Below are 17,362 nucleotides of genomic sequence, written 5' to 3' on the forward strand. Positions count from 1 at the left end.
TTGTAGTCAGCTACAAGCCTGTGTGTCATTGTCATTTCTTCATATATGGCTGAGTCGTGATGTTGCAAGTCTGGTGACTATGACAGAGCTGGGTGACACAGCCCCTTACTTCCCTGTGGCGATCAGTCTCCCAGAGCCACATGGTGAGGTGGTTAACTGCAGCTCGAGGCCCAGGAGGAGCAGCAGCAGCAGCGGGGTCTGACCTCCGCGGCTGGGCGAGGGCCGTGTGCCCAGCATTCTCTATCTAATGCCCTCCGGGACTCAGTCACGCAAAGAAGGCTAGTGAGAGGCCCTTGACCGACCAGAAGGGATTGTCTTTGAATACGGAATGTTAGCTCATACATCATTGACATATGAAGAAAAGGAATTATTTTTCCCTCAAACCATTTAGTACTATTTGGGGATGGGGCACAGTGCTGAGTTTCTTTTTTTTTTGTTGTTCATTTTTTATTTATTTATTTGAGAGCGACAGACACAGGGAGAAAGACAGATATATATATATAGAGAGAGAATGGGCGCGCCAGGGCTTCCAGCCTCTGCAAACGAACTCCAGACGCGTGCGCGCCCTTGTGCATCTGGCTAACGTGGGACCTGGGGAACCGAGCCTTGAACCAGGGTCCTTAGGCTTCACAGGCGAGCGCTTAACTGCTAAGCCATCTCTCCAGCCCGGTGCTGAGTTTCAAAGACCTCTGGCCTCATGAGAGAGAATCCAGAAGTGACAGCGGCAGGGCCGGGTTTTGTGTTTTCTGTGCTCCTTGGGAGGCAGAGGCACAGGGACACTCTAGCTAAGTCATACCAGATCCCGCCTGCCCCACGGGGAAGAAACGTGGGGGCCCTTTGGATGGCATTCTGATTCCCCAAAAGGGCGCAATGAGCTTCCTTCCCATGGGGGCGAGGACGCAGTTGGGGATTTGGTCCAAACATGGAAGATCCTCTCCCATCTGGGACGGAAACTCGGGCCTCGCCGCTGCTGGTCTCCTATTTCTAGTCACTGTTCTCTGTCCTGAGCTGTACAAAAAAGCAACGAGTATCCGCCCCATATGGCTGCAGAGATCAAAGGCCCCCAGAATAGATTTCTAGCTGACTTGAACTTCAAATGTCTTAAATATGTTCCTCCAGATGGGAGCACTGCAGAGGCGGCACACATGTGCCCGAGGCACGCAGGCGGTGCGCTCGGCGGTGCGGACGTGAGCGAGGGCCCGCTCACCGTGTCTGTCTTCCTTTCAGGTCCGCATCTTCACGTACCTCATTGGACGGGAGGCTGCCTTTGCAGACAACCTCAAGTGGATGGCCTGTGCCAACAAAGGTTGGTCTCCCCCGAGAGCTCCCCTCTGAATCACTGTCCTTGGACGAGCAGAATTCTGAACAGACATAAGGAAGGAGAGAGCTCTACGAGAAGACAGTCATTTTCTTAAAATTGACAATTAGTAATTGCATATATTTTTTGTGGGGGGGAGTACGGTGTCACATTTCAACACTTGTAACCAAGTGCGTGTTGATTAAGTTGGGGTAATTGGCAAACCTGTCACCTCAAATATTTATCATTAATTTGTTTGGGGGAACAATCCTCTCTTAACTCTTTTAAAATAGACAATAAATATAATCTTCCAGCTGTGCTATAGAGCAATAGAACTTAGTCCTGCCACTAAACTGTATTTTCAAAATACTTTTTATTGATTTGAGAACAAGTGAGAGAGAGTAGGGCACACCAGGGCCACTGCAAATGAACTCTGGACGCATGTGCTGCTGCAGGTACGTGGCTTTCGGTGGGTGTGGGGTGAGTACGGGGAAATCAAACCTGGTCCAGCAGGTTTTACAGACAAGCACTCTTGACCACTGAGCCATCTCTCCAAACCCTCAATTGTGTTTTTACACCTATATTTATACCCTGTCTTAGCCGCACGTGAGAATATGCAAGAAGACTGCAATCCTAAGATAGAATCTACTTCTAACTTATCATTAGCAGATATGTGGCAACTCCTCCCCAAACGTGTTTACACATGTTGAGGACACGTGTGGTCAAGTGGTTAAGCAGCTTAGGGGACGGGTGGTCTTGGGAGCATAACTGAGACAGAGACATTCACCATGCACCAAATCTCCTTGGGTTCTGGCACCGGGCCCAGCCTCCTCACAACCCGGCAGTGCCTCAAGGCAGGGTCTGGGCAGTATGAGACTCTGGCATGGGTGTTCACACTCTCGTGTGCTTCTGTGAGTGCCACATCCCAAGGGGAGTCGTCATGGGATGCAGTAACCTTTCAGAGCCTCCATCCCTGGGTGATCACATGGAATACACTTTCCACCCTATCCCCTGCCATCTGCCGGCTCACACCAGACACGCAGCATCAGTGTGAAGCCTGTGAGACCTCCAGTGTGATGTATTCCCGCAGCATAGCTTAGCTATATGACTAATGAACTTAGTTAACTTCATCATCAGTGTTCTGACACTCAACCTAACAGTAATAATCTTAGTTCTGAGACTGTCCAGAGGTGTGGGGTTTGTTTTCTCTGCCAATTAGTGAATTAAAAAGCAGAAAATGGGCTGGAGAGATGTCTCAATGGTCAAGGCACTTGCCTACAAAAGGACCTGGGTTTGATTCCCCAGTACCCACATAAAGCCAGATGCACAAGGTGGTACCACGAATCTGGAGTTAATTTATGGTGGTAGAAGCCCTGGCACACCCATTGTCTCTCTCTCTTTCTCAAAATAAATAAATGAAATATATTTATTTATTTATTTATTTATTTATTTATTTATTTGAGAGTGACAGATAGAGAAACAGGGGGAGAAAGGGGGGGAGACAATGGGTGCGCCAGGGCATCCAGCCACTGCAAACAAACTCCAGATGCATGCACCCTCTTGTGCATCTGGTTAATATGGGTCCTGAGGAATAGAACCTTGAACCAGGGCCCTTAGGCTTCACAGGCAAGCACTTAACTGCTAAGCCATCTCTCCAACCTCATAAATGCCATATTTTTAAAAGGTAGAATAGAGTTTAAAAAAATAAAGTTTATTTCAGAGTAAGGTCAAGAAAGCAGAGAGAACAGGCCTTCACGGAGGAGGGTTTCCTCCGCTGTTCCAATGGGAGCCGGGCTTTGATTGAATGAAGAAAGCCCACTTGTCCAGAGTCCATGACGGTCAGCTTACATGGATGTGTAGGTGCTGGTTGATTGATACATCCAGTACAGTGCAGGTTCCAGAAACCTGCCAAGTCATCTCTCAGGTGAGAAAATTCACTTAGGCCAGGGAGAAGGAGAAACTGGGTTCGCCCTCTTTGCCAACTTGGGTTAGACCCTAACCACCTGCAAAGGACCTTTCCCCACCTGTCTGCCCAGCCGAGGATACTGCCTGTCTCCTAGGGGGTTTCCATTCTGCCTTTGCATGTGTTACATCGACAAAACTGTGCAATTGACATTGAACATGATATTTTGGAGTGTGTTTATGTTGTGGAATGGCTCAATCAAGATAACTAACTTGCAGTGTTGCCTTCCATCCTTATCATGTACCTGTGGTGAGGAAATATAAAATCTATTCTCAATGATTTCCAAACATCCAACACATTGTTACTCAAGGCGGTCACTGTACTTACACAGTAGACTCTTGAATATGTTCTCCATGGGTAACTATGATTTTGTCTCCAGCTTGTCCTTTGGTTCTTAAGCATGAAGAATTAACAAAATGGTGTTTAAATACTACATTCAGTAGTTCAAAGCTGGCTTATAAGTGTTCAGTCCTTGGTGGATTTTTATATTCATAAGGTTAATTGATAACCAATCCTGTATAATATGTCAGAAACATTTCTTTGGGAACACAATGAAAAGTGAAGCAATAGGGCCTTACAGTTTAGTAAGAGCTTTCTTCCATTGTTTTCCTTTTGTTTATCCAAGGCAGGGTCTCACTGTAGCCCAGGCTGACTTGTTAGTTGTTACTTGTTACTTGTAACCCCAGGCTGGCCTCAGACACATAGCCATTCTCCTGAGTGCTGGGATTAAAGCCGTGCAACACTATACCTGGCTTGCCTCCTTCCATTTTGCTAGCAGACAGTAAAATCCAGAGTCCAGGATTTCAAGTCCAGCCTACCCTGTCCAACATGTTGTTATCTGAATGGACTTCGGAAATGCCGCCTGCAGATGACAACAACCTCTGCCTCGTATTCAGTGGTAGAGCTGCAAGAAAATGAGGGCCTGAAGATCCCAAGTTAGTGCCTCTGCCTGACACTCAAGTGCCCACCTTTTGCCTTGTGGTGAATGACCTGTACTCCTCTCCTCTGGGATCACAGGCTCCACGACAATAGCCTTGGACACTGACTTCATGTTGCCTGTCTGTCAGAGGCCAACTTTGAACCTTCCTCAGAACAGGAGTGTCTGTGATGGCTGAAAAATGAGTACATTGATTATTCACACTATGAAAGGAAGCTTTGCCTCATTGCATGGTGGCTTGTATCGATGGACCTGGGTTGTGTATTCTTTCATTTGCCTTTCAAGTGATCGGCCCTTATGAACATCAGTGTTTGGACTTCTGTGGAAGAAAGATGATGTGATCCAGGGCTGACAGGTCTCAGCTGCTTTTTGAGTGACTTAAGAAAAAATTATTTTAGTTGCAGGCAATCAATACTGTCCTCTAAAATTAAACGAGGGGAAAATATAGGGAATGTTTTGGAAACAGAAAGGAGTGGCTGTGAGCTGTGAGATCTTGGGTCTCATGAAAGACCAAGCAGATGGAAATGTATTTTTGTCATCTTTTTTCTTCCTTTTTTTTTTTGTTTTTCGAGGTAGGGTCTCACTCCGGTCCAGGCTGACCTGGAATTAACTCTGTCATCTCAGGGTGGCCTTGAACTCATGGCAATCCTCCTACCTCTGCCTCCCGAGTGCTGGGATTAAAGGCATGCGCCACCACGCCCGGCTTTTCTTCCTTTTTTTTTTTAACATGTCGATGGCACTTTTCTTCGTGGTAGACAGACCTTCCCTACTATGCATGTGCACAGGCAGAAATAGTCTTCCTACCCCACAAGCTCCAATCCACTGCAGATCTTGCATTGTGCACAAGACATTGTGCCAGAAAGGAGATCTGACGTGTGAACTGCTGCTGGTTACCTTTGTACTCTGACTTCCAGTTCCCCTCCCCACCCTCAGCAAAGATGACATGTGCCCCCAACCAGTGCTGGTCCAGATAAGGTGTAAGGGAAAGCCCATAGGGAAAAGTACTGAAGCCTGAGGGGCGCGGTACTGTCAAGGGCACAGGGGAACTTTCCAGAGCCAGGCAGGTAGACTCATGCCATCTTGCACTCTGCCTGGCTGTGTCTTGGACCATTCTCTTTTTAATCTTTTTTTTTTTGTTGTTGTTATTTGAAATAGGGTCTCTCTCCAGCCTAGGCTGGGATGGAATTCACTATTTAGTCTCAGGCTGGCTTTGAACTCATGGCGATCTTCCTACCAAGTGCTGGGATGGGCCATTCTCTTAAGAAAGCTTCAATATCCTCATAAGTAAAGAGCGGGCATGGGGAGACACCTTAGTGCAGAAAGTGCTTGCTGCACAGGCGTATCTCAGTTCAGACACCCAGGCCCGTGTGGAGAAGTGGCACGGGCATCTGTAATCCCAGAACACCCATGGTGAGATGGAGGCTGAGGTAGGTGAGTCTCTTGGATGCTCACAGGCCAGCTAGCCTGGCAGCGGTGAATGAGAGACTGCCTTCAACAGGGTGGAAGGTGAGGGCAAAGCTGTCCCCTGACCTCTACATCCATGCTACAGCACATGTGTGCCCACACTCACATGCACAAACATGCTTATGTGTGCACGCGCACACACACACATACATGATTGCACAAAAGATCTTTAACATTCCCTTAAATCTGTAAAATAACACATTTCACAATTAATCTCATTTATCGGCTAAGTTGCCTCATGGAAAGGTTCGGTCATTGTGCTCATCGCAGGGGCCACATTTGGCTTCAGTTCAGGAGAAATACAGCCTGGACAGGGAAACTGAGTAGACCACAGGCTTCCTGTGGCAGCGGAGGCCTTCCATACGCCTTGAAACGTGGTTGACATTTGAAAATGGAGTGAGCTGCACTTTCTCATTCTTTCCTTTATTCTGTGGTCTTGGAAACAAGAAAAAGAGCTGATTTCCATTTTTATTTTTATTTTTAAAACATTTCTTTGTTATTCCTGCCACACCATCAGCTACCAGGCGTTTAGTCATGCGTTGTTGTTTTTACCGCTGTCTATGTCCAGCTGATGAAAATTACTCAACTTGAAGTCTTGTCTTAATCAACTAATATTGCACCATAATTTACTTTTAGTCATTGTTTATACGACACTTTGAAGCACCCTTTTGCTGGCAATCTTGTCAACTCAGGCCTGGTGCTTGGCGGCAGCCACCAAGCAGACCCAGGGCAGCAAGAGAAGCTGCTCGGCTGGATGGGCCGCTGGATTCCATCGCAGGGCTCAGCCCCTGCCGAATCTCCTTGTTTCCTTCCCCACCACATCCAGTCTTTCCCAACCATTCCAATTTCCTGCCTCTGCTCTTTTGATGAGCTCTGGGAGTAGAATATCTCCTCACTGCCCGCCTCTGTTCAAGGTCACACTTGCCATGACAGTGTTGGGTTCCGCTCATCGGCGCCCATGTAAACACTGGCTTCGCATCGCGTCAGCTGCGAGGTTTTAAACCACGTCACGTCGGAGAGCGTGCATTCATCTACGGTCACTGGTGAGGTCTTTGTTTATAGTCTCGCATGGGCAGGGTATGGAGGCGGCTTCACATCTTTCATCCCAAGTGACAGGAGGTGCCGAGCCCCCACCCCGTTCAGAGTTTCATACTGACTCAGCCAACTTCTTTGGTGAAATGAAGCGTCAGCTATTCAGGGCCCTGAGCAGAGCAGGGAGAGGCCAAGGGGAAGCCTGTTGAAGGATTGAGCAGCGGGCTGACCACAGAGTGACCCTGACCCTGAAGGAATACTGAAGGCCACTCTGTCCCCCTTGGGTCATCAGCAGTCAAGGACTCGCTGTCCATTTGAACTTCTTTCTGGTAAGACTGGTAACCATGGAAACAGTTGTTAGCCAGTGGACCTCAGACGCCTGCCCTGGAAATGGACGTCCAGGGGACAGTCGTAGTCCTTCAGAGTTCTCTGCCTCCTGCAGTCCGTGAGGAGAGTCGAGAGAGGCCCGGAGCCCACTGGTTTGTTTCATTTTATGCTTTAGCAGGGACTGTCTTGAGGGATGGACAGCCCCAGTGAGGATGAAGCAGTACGCCATTTTAAAGACATCAAAGCAACCCCTGCCCCTGTGGAGGGCTGGGGGATTGAAAGTGCTGTTCTCACACCATTACATAAACAAGTGAGCCGAGACGCCAGCAAAGAGGGGCCAGGGTGTCCACATACTGCGGAGAGCTGCAGTGACCTTCTCTGATGTGCCCCACACCAAGATTTCAATAAGCACTGGCTAAGTCTCCTCTGCAAACCCCGGTTAATGGAAGCTTTCCCAGCTGTGCAAACAGAGTAGGCGCTTGGCGTCTGAGTTCTCAACCTATCTGTCATCGCAGCCCCAAAGGAAATGCCTTCTGTGTCTCTCTTGGTTATACGCTCAGCTTAGCCCTTCGTGATGGGCGAAAGGCCGTTTTCTCTTTATTGGAAGTTGAACAAGTAGCATGAGCCTCCCTGAGCCAGTCACCAGAAATGGCTCAGCCCTCACTACCCCTTTGTAAGCACTACACCCCAAAGAGGGTTCGTGTTTATGAGGTTAGCATGGCCCTAGGTGGCAGTAGGAAAAAAAGGGGGAGCAGTTAGAACCTTTTCTTTTTATTTCAGCATAAGTAGAGAAAGGCAAAAATAGCAGCCTTCATGTGGTTGGTTATTCCTTAGGTCATGAGGCTTGAATGTGATGGAGGTGAGGATGGTGAATGCCAGATAAAGCACAAAGTGCCCATGAGCCACATCACCAAGAGCCCTCATAAAAGTCCAGTGGGGTGTATGTGGTAATAATCTTTATTCTCAGAAAAGGCAACTGGGACTACAAGGGATTAGAACTGCGGTCCAGGTTATCCACAGAACCTGGTAGAGCCTGGCTTGTGCAACCCCAGGTGTTCCCGATCCCCAGCCTGAGGTCTTTACCAGCGGTGAGCCTGCCTGTTGGTTGGGGGGAGTGGTACTCACTGAGGATTCTTCCATGTGCATCATAATCTGAGGTAATCCAGGAAAACTAAAATAGAGGTGAGAGAGGGCTTGGGCATGCCACAACAAATAGAGAGCTATGTTTTACCCTCAGAGGTGCATTCTGCAGTTGGCACCATATTGTGGTATAATTAAGTTCCAGACATTTGACCATTGCTGGCTGGAGGTCATGGCGTGGCAGGTTACCGCAAAGGCACAGCTCCACCACTGCGGTGAGCAGCCCACATGACTTGCCCCAGCATGTACCTTTGGATGGGTTACTTTTTATTTGGGTTCTCTTTATAAATTTTTAAATATTATTTATTTATTCATTTGAGAAAGAGGGAGGGAGAGAGAGAATAGGTGTGCTGGGGTTTCTAACCACCGTAAATGAACTCCAGACTCATGCATCACCTTGTACATTGGGTTTATGTGGGTACTGGGGAATCAAACCTGGGTCCTTAGGCTTTGAAAGCAAGCACCTGAACTGTTATGCCATCTCTCCAGCCATTTATTTGATTTCTAAGGTAGTCTTAGAAAGTAGTACGATAACAATAATATTCACAAAGGAAAAGGCTTGCACCTAACTCTGGGGCTGGGGTTGAGTCTCATAGGTTCACTGAGAAGCTCTGCTCTTTCACTCCCCAAGGTCACAAGGCCCTCTGCCCTGGCGCATGTGATATATGTCTCTTAGTATCCACTTAGACCTCTTCCTTCTTAATATTTTATTTATTTGAGAGAGAGAGAGAGAGAGAGAGAGAGAAAGCGACAGAGAGTATGGGTGCACTGGGGCCTCCAGCCACTGCAAACAAACTCCAGACGCATGTGCCACTTTGTGCATCTGGCTTTACGTGGGTACAGGGGAATCAAATCTAGGTCCTTAGGGTTTGCAGGAAGGCACCTTAACTTCTGAGCCATCTCTCCAGTCCTAGACCTCTTACTTGATTCACAAAGGTCAAAACTATATATAGGTAGAAAGCTAGTTATCAATTGTATCTTTCTACAGAAAGAAGTGCTTTTTAGTCACATGAGTGTGTGTGTGTGTGTGTGTGAGAGAGAGAGAGAGAGAGAGAGAGAGAGAGAGAGAGAGGGAGAGAGAGATTGAGCTGGGGAGACGATGAAGCAGAGCCCAGAGTCACTGTGGCACCCGCTGTTCTGTAGAGCCCGCGGACAGCACAAGTACACTTCCCCACTGCCTTGACTCTCAGCCCCCAGGGCCCCCGAGAAATAAGATCTGGATCTAGAGTCTCCTGGCTTTTGATCTAACTAAAGAGGATGAAGGGCTTTTGGAAGCATTTGAAGGGCGCTATGCCCGTATTGCTTGGCTTTTGCCTGGAGGGATATAAAGAATTGTTTATTCCCCCCAGATAGAACACAGGTAAAGAAATAATTCCATGTAAGTCCATCTTGATAAACTAGTATATTTATTGAGGTTACTTACAGGCAGGGTGACTCAAAGGCAGTTTGCGTCAGAGAAAACCCTTGTCGCCCAGTGTGATTGATGACTCATGAAAAGTTAAGCCACTGAATAATTCAAACCCCCATTCAACCTTTTGTGTCTCTCCCTTTCTCCTTTATACACACACACAGCACTCCCTGGGGCAGGATTCACGATACTGAGGCAGAAGGGAGTGGTAATCTTGGGTGTAGTGAACTACCCTCTTCTTCTGGGAGGGAATGCTAACGTTCTCACTGTTCTTACCATCACCACAGAGCTAGCCAATACTGTATTCACCTTAGGTCACTGCTGACGTCAGGCCAAGGTGTTCTGTAGGTCACCAGGCAGGAACTCTGCCTCATGATGAAGGAGAGCACATCACCCTAGAGGAAACATGTCTACTACCATCATGCATCACACCAGAGGTAGAACCCAAACCTCACACTTGACCTCCACAGCAGGGCCTGCTCACAGTGGACAGACAATGGGAGTCTGGGACGCGGTGTCACTGCCAAATGGGATACTGAATGATGTATCAGCCGAGCATTGCATGCCAGGGCAGCTCTTAGCCAGAGGACCTCTAAAAACCTGTCAAAGTCAGGGTGGTAGGATCTCAGGAGAACTAAGTATCAGGCTGCCTATGGTTTATCACACCAAGCAGTTGTAACCCAGAGTTCACTGAAAGAATGCTTCAAGGGAATAAGGTAAATAAATGGATGTAATATAGAAAAATGAGCAGACCATTTGTAATAGGGGGCTAATTTCAGCATTAATTACCTCCTCGTAATTACTGATTGCTGATTCTGTTTTCTTACATGATATATGAAGTCCAAAAAGGCACATTAAAGAAGAGAATAAACATTCAAGAGCTAAAATTCAACAAGAAAAAAATAATTGAAGAGGGGAAAGGGCGGGAAAGTGGCCAGCTAGCAGAAAACAGAGGGGAGCCAGGGGAAGCGTCTCTAATTTCAGCCAGAGATTCCAGCCCTTAGCAACTTCCTATTATCCATCATCTGTTAACTAGAGCTACACATTTGTTAGCTAAAACTTATATGAAAGAATTTATAGCAAGTAAAGACTGCTTCAGAAAGGGATTTTATTTTAATAGTCCAGGATCAAATTTGCGTAAGCTTTGCAGCATACGTTATGGATATAGTGTTTTATGATTTCAGTTTTTTTTAAACATTTTGTACACTTAAAAATCTAATAACCAGGGTTGGAGAGATGACTTAGTGGTTAAGGCACTTGACTATGAAACTTAAGGACCCAAGTTCAGTTCCTCAGAACTCATGTAAACTAGATGCAAAAGGTAGTGCATGCTTGTGGAGTTCATTTACAGTGGCTGAAAACTCTGTCGTGCCCATTCTCTCTCTCTCTGCCTCTGTCTCTTTCTGTCTCTTCTCTCTCTCGCCAATAAATAAATAAAATATTTTTTTTCTAATCTGGTCACCATATAGAACTGTAAGCTGGAGCCATGTCCTGGGTTTGGAATGACTTTTGTTGGTGATTATTGCACATTTCTGAACACCTCAGAGGATGATGGGATTTTCCTATTCCCCACCCTCAACCTTCTCCAGCTGCAACACACAAGTTGCTCACTAGAGGCGCTGTGGAGCACCTTGGTCCTTTTTCACATTGGCAGGTAGAGAGGAAGCTTTCTGGGCTTGTGAACAAAGGCCTTAGAGTCCAGTTAACCAGGATGGGTGCTCTGGGCCAAGACCTCTCTGAGTTTCTTTCTTCTTCCACATCGGGTGGGCTGTCACGAGTCCCAAGGCAAGGACAGCCCCAGGAAGACCTTAGTGAAAATCCCTGCAGGGCTCCCACAGGACCACACTGCCCATTCTGGAAGACGACTCCCAAGCAGATAAGCACCAGCTTTCCATAGTATGTCATGACACTAACGTCCCAATGAAAGAAGGGAACGCAGTTGACAAGCAAGCTGGAATCTAGCAGCAGGCAAAACTGGATGTTCTACTGTTGAAGCAAGGTCAGTCAGGGAGAGTCTCTCTGAACCAAAGTGCAGTGATGAACAGGCGCATCCCTGGATAGCTGAGTGAAGACCGCCAGGCAGAGTGAGCATGAGTCCTGCAGAGTATTGGGGTGAGCTCGGTGTGTGAGAGCAGGAGAGAAAAGGTCGATGTGCTGCAACAGTGTTCAAGGGACATAGGGGCCAACAAAGGAAGGGGTTGGAAGTTAGAGTATGACATCCAGATTATCCTAACTCTACACAGACATTATTAGAGGGTTTCTCTGCTTTTTTTTTTTTTTTTTTAAGGCATTGTGTCACCCTAGTCCAGGTTGACCTGGAACTTACTCTGTATTCCCAGGCTGGCCTCAAACTCATAGTGATCCTCTTACCTCTGCCTCCTGAGTGCTGGGATTAAAGACATGTGCCACCACTAGCCAAAATGGCAATGCTCTGCTTTATACTTTCTGGTCGAACTTTCAGTGTATTTTAGAGACTAGACCAGAAAAGCATGCTGCTTGGTGAATTAGATATGGGGCAGAAGGGCAATGAGGTATCTGGTGGATTTTTCTGTTTTGGGCAACTGAGCAGTGGTCCCATGGTTGAGGTAGGGAAGGTTTTGTCATATATATATATATATATATATATATATATATATATATATATATATACATACACACATATATATATATATATATACACACACACACACACATACATACATATATATATGTATGTATGTGTGTATATATATATATATATATATATATATATATATATATATACACACATACATACATATATATGTATACACACACACACACACATATATATATTCTTTATCTGCAAGGAGAGAGAGAAAGAGGAGACAAGAGAAAGAAACTGGGTGTATTAGGATCTTCTGCCACTACAAAAGAACTGCAGACACATATGCCACTCTATGCATCTTCCTTTTTACATAGGTACTGGGGAACTGAATCCAGGCTGTCAGGCTTTGCAAGCAAGGGCCTTAATCACTAAGCTATCCATCTCTCCTGTCCCAGGGAAGGCTTTTGAGAGAAGAATGGGTTTGGTGAGGGTTGACTGGGTTCACCCTGAGATTCTTGTCACTTTTCCTATTGAGGGTACCCAGAGGATGCTGTGTCATGGCTCTTGGGAATCATCTTTGTGTGATGCTCAAGCTTTGACTGTCATTAGCGAGGCTCAGTGAGTGATGCCTTAGCTCAGTCTCTTCCACATGGATAAGTGTTCTCCCTTCCCGCTCTCCAAGCTGGCGGTCCGTCTTCCCCTTACCCTCCTTCTTACATTTATCCTCTTTCTTCATTTGGCCCTGTTTTGGAAAAAAACAAACATAAATCAGAGAGTTTTACTGTTGGCTATAAGTATTAGATGTAAAAATGAGACAGTCAAGAAACCCGTCTTCTAAGAAATACTGTTTTCCTAGCACCCTGGGCACAGTGTCCACAATAGGAAGGTTCATCTAAGTACCCACCTCTGCTCACCTCTTAGCAACATAGTGACACCCCACTTATCTTATGGTCTGTGCTGAGATTCTTCACTTAGACACTAATGCACAGCAACTCATAGAGAGATGAATAATTTTCTCTTTTTCCAACACTGACAGTAGCCTCCTTGGAGAGATACTGAATGTAGAACATACCCTATAGTACAGAGATCCCTTACACAACCTGTCTTGCCAGCCATGTCTCTCAGCTAGACCACCTAGCAGTACTGTGGGAAGGCAGTACCAATGTGGGGCTGGATATTCAAGAGGCACTCACAACTCTTACTCCCAAATCTCAAATTATAGCAGGCACTCCCTCTCTTGATTGGGGCCCTGTTTCCCTGGGAAGGGCATGGCTGGGTGGGCGGGGCAGGTAGAAATGATAATGCATGCTAATTAGCACTGCACAGAGCTGTCATCGAAACCCAGAAGCCACATGGCTCCAACGTGTTTGGGGGTTGGCACACCAAATTCAAACCAGCTGGCCTCTTGTTTGGACAGTGTCTGGAAGACAGTTCCATCTAGTCAAAGAAAATGGATGGGCTGTTAGTTCCCTACCCTCAGCTTAGTTCAGACACAAGGAGAGTCTAAATGCTGGCACATGCTGTGACATATCTGGTTTTGGAGGCACTCACACCCTCTCTGATTTAGATATTGAATAGTAACAGGACCTTACTTAGTGACATGAGGAGATAACATCAATTTGTGTCCAAATGAAGCCCTCCCATATCGTCTGCTTCAGGACTGAGTCACAGCACTTTCCCATGTCTTCTATGCACATCCATTCTCTTACTGTTTCTACTCTCTGGCCAAATACAAAGCGGCCCACGTGCATCTATATGTGCCATGATACACACACGCACACACATACGCACACTAAAAAGAAAGAATAAATGATAATCCTAGCCCTGTACTCAAGTGGCCGAAGCAGGCGGCTTATCATGATTTCAGAGCCAGCCAGAGTGATATAGCATGATTGTCTCGTCTCACAAACAAAAATGGAGAAAAACAAAAAAAACAACAGAGGACAAATGAGGAAAAGCAGATCAAGGGGTTAGCATTTTTTTTGTGCTACTTTCAGTAAACATTCAAACAAATATTAATCATAAGTATTATTATTGAAATTATGAAAATGAGATTATTTTGAATTTTGTGGTTTATTATTTTCCCTTTGGAAAGAAGCTCACTAATATTGGAATGAAGGTAACTACAATGCTTGAGAGAGGGTTAGCATTTCCATATACTTTTATAAGATTTGGGAGAAGATCCTCTAGGTGGGTTGTTTCTGGTGAGTTTTTTTTTTTTTTTTTTTACTTGACTATGTTTTGTCAGTGTTGCAGCACACTTCAATTTCACCTCAAAAAATGGTGAACCTGAGGGCTGAAGAAAGGGCTCAGAAGTTAAAGTGCTTGCTTGCAATGGCTAAAGACCTGGGTTTGATTCCCCAGTACTCCTGTAAAGAAGCCAGATACACAAGATGGTGATGCATCTTGAGTTCCTTTGCAGTGGCTAGAGGCCTGGCACACCCATTCTCTCTCTCTCTCTCTCTCTCTCTCTCTCTCTCTCTCTCTCTCTCTGCAAATAAATAAATAAAATATTTAAAAATTAGAGATGAACACAGATTTGCTGGCAAGAGATGTGTGGCCCCATGAGTGTCCTTCTCTTGTGTGTTACTCAGCTTGGCCCTCTTTTGGATTTTGGCAGGATTTTTCACCCAGATCTCCACATTGGCGGATGTGCAGGAAAATGTCATGGAATACCTTCATGTGCTCAGCCGGCCCAAAGTCATTGACCAAGAGCACGATGTGGTGTGGACCGAAGCGTACATTGACAGCACCGTAAGTCCATGGGGCCCTAGGGCAAGAGGCCAGGGTTTGACCTCATGCTATGATGTAACTTGTTTGTTTGTTTGTTTTTTATGAAGTAGGGTTTCACTCTAGCCCAGGCTGACCTGAGATTCACTGTGTACTTTTAGGGTAGCCTCAAACTTGTGACGACTCTCCTATGTCTATCTCCCACACTTTTGCTGTGTTAATTCCAGAGACAAGCAGTTGTATCATGGTTTTTTCCTTCAATTATGGGCTTCAGTGACAGTGTCCTTGGTTGACATTGGCCATCTTGGCAAGAGCAGTTGATGGGAAATGTGGCCATATTCCTGAAAGCCCTCTGGTGAGCTTATTTTCTTGTAACCTCCCCTCTTCCCTCACACGTCCACTCCCTTTGCAGTGCAGTGACGTGATGAGCAGCATGCTTGAAGGCTTAGCCTTTGTGTGAGGCCCTGTCCTGGAGATGGACCTCAGTCTCTACTGAGCATGTAATGGAAACTTGCTTCTAAAAATAAATAGAAACCACTAGAGAGGCCCATTGTTGCCTCTTCTTCCCACAGACAGTGAGGAAAGCATGCACGTGTGCGGGTTCCATAATCATGGTTGTGCGAACCCTGGTCATGGGCTCACGGAGTCCCTGGATTCTCTCCTAAGGATAATGTCTGCAGAAAGAGCGTCCATGGAGGGGCTCTGCTGATGGCGCAGTGAACGCTTCCTGGCCCCGGTTCTTGTGTGATTTCAGGGTGATTTTTCATGGTGATAATGAGCTGATGGGAGTGGTGTGTCTCATTTATTAATCATAAATGTTCTCACAGGACCTCTCTGCAATAGTTTTGTTGTTGATACTCACATCACATTAATCAATGTCACCCAAACACAGCTGTGCTCTGGAGTGGTCTCAGTGGATGTCTTGGGCATGTTTTCTTCTCTCTGGATTCTCCTGTTCTTGTTCTTGCTATATTCCTGGGCAGTTGCAGGGACACACAGGGCAGGAACAATGCAGGAGGATCACACTAAGGGGCACCTCAGCCTTCAAAAATACAGTGGGATCTGGGCTGAAGAGATGGCTTAGTGCTTAAGATGCTTGCATGCAAAGCCCAAGGACCCAGGTTCGATTCCCAAGTGCTCACATAAGCCAGATGCATCAGATGGCTATCATTTGCAGCAGTTGGAAGCCCTAGTGCACCCATTTTCTCCGCTATCTGTCTCTCTTCTTTCTATCTCTTCTTCTAGAAGGGATGTCCCTCCCTAAGAGAGGCCTTATAAGTACAAGTGGGTGTGGGGTTGAAAAGGCCTCTCTGGTTGTCAGGGAGGCTGAGCTTCTATGATTTTGGGGGAGTGTGATTCCAATTCGGTTTTGATTTTTAGAAACAAAGTACCTAAGCGGACTCCTCTCGGCTGCACCATGTTAATGATGACCTCACGGGCAATGACAGTGATGGCCCCAGCTATTTCATATGTGAGGCAGGAAAACCGGGAGTGGGAACAGTGTGTCTAGCTGGTTCTGAAGTAGCCAAATCATTCTACTGTTTTGTGTATAATCTTCAAACAGCCAATTCCATCAGTTGTTTTGTTTTATCAGTGCAACAGTATAAACACTTTATGAAATCAAAGCATGATGGTGGGGCTGGAGAGATGGCTTAGCAATTAAGGTACTTACCTGCAAAGCCTCTGGACTCTGGTTTGATTACCCAGTACCCACATAAGTCTGATGCACAAGATAGTGCACCCATCTGGAGTTTGATTGCAGTGGCTGGAGACCCTGGCATGCCCATTCTCTCTCATTCTCTCAAGTAAACAAATAAATATTTAAAAAACTTAGTGGTATTAGGGACTGAATAGACAATAGGTTAGCAGACTAGAAAGGCTAATAAAAGGCTGGCTTATTTTCTGGGATTTATGTATGATCTTATCACAGTGCAGATGGTATAGGTTCTGATACATACTCGTATGAAAAGTAGGTGGCCATTCACTTAGAGAAGAAACATACTGGATCTTCATGTTCACAGAATATCCAAGAAAGAAATACAAATGGATCAGACATCTAAATTATATATTTTAAAAATGAGACCCAAGAAACTATAAATGAAATCCTGGGTATATTCTCCTATGACCTGTCAAAGGGATGACTTTCTATTTTCAAAATCCAGAGGCAGGAAGGAAAAACAAGATTAGGGCTGGAGAGATGGCTTAATGGTTAACATGCTTGCCTGTAAAGCCTAAGGACCCAGATTCAGTTTCCAAGGACCCATGTAAGCCAGATGTACAAGGTGGTGCCTGCATCTAGAATTTGTTCGCAGTGGCTGGAGGCCCTGGCGCTCCCATTCTCTCTCATATCTGCCTCTTCCTCTTTCTCACAAGTAAATAAATGAAATATTTTCAAAACATAAGATTAATTTTTATTAAAATGAAAATAAAACTACAAAACAAATGGTATAATTTAAGAAACACCATAAACGAAACCAAGAAGGAAAAGGTATTGGCAA

At 45.8% G+C, this 17,362-nt stretch overlaps 1 protein-coding gene across 2 annotated transcripts in view; it reads left to right on the forward strand.

Annotated features, from left to right (window-relative positions):
• The window catches only part of Cacna2d3 (calcium voltage-gated channel auxiliary subunit alpha2delta 3), an 877,750-nt gene that overhangs the window by 542,386 nt on the left and 318,002 nt on the right, over positions 1–17,362 (forward strand). For both annotated transcript variants that reach the window (XM_004652732.3, XM_045136092.1), the window contains exons 12-13: positions 1,228–1,306; positions 14,755–14,888. In XM_004652732.3, coding sequence (XP_004652789.3) covers positions 1,228–1,306; positions 14,755–14,888 — 213 coding nt within the window. The remainder of the gene's footprint in view (positions 1–1,227; positions 1,307–14,754; positions 14,889–17,362) is intronic.

Source organism: Jaculus jaculus, chromosome 16 (genome assembly GCF_020740685.1).
Source record: "Jaculus jaculus isolate mJacJac1 chromosome 16, mJacJac1.mat.Y.cur, whole genome shotgun sequence".
NCBI classification, from domain to species: Eukaryota; Metazoa; Chordata; class Mammalia; order Rodentia; family Dipodidae; genus Jaculus; species Jaculus jaculus.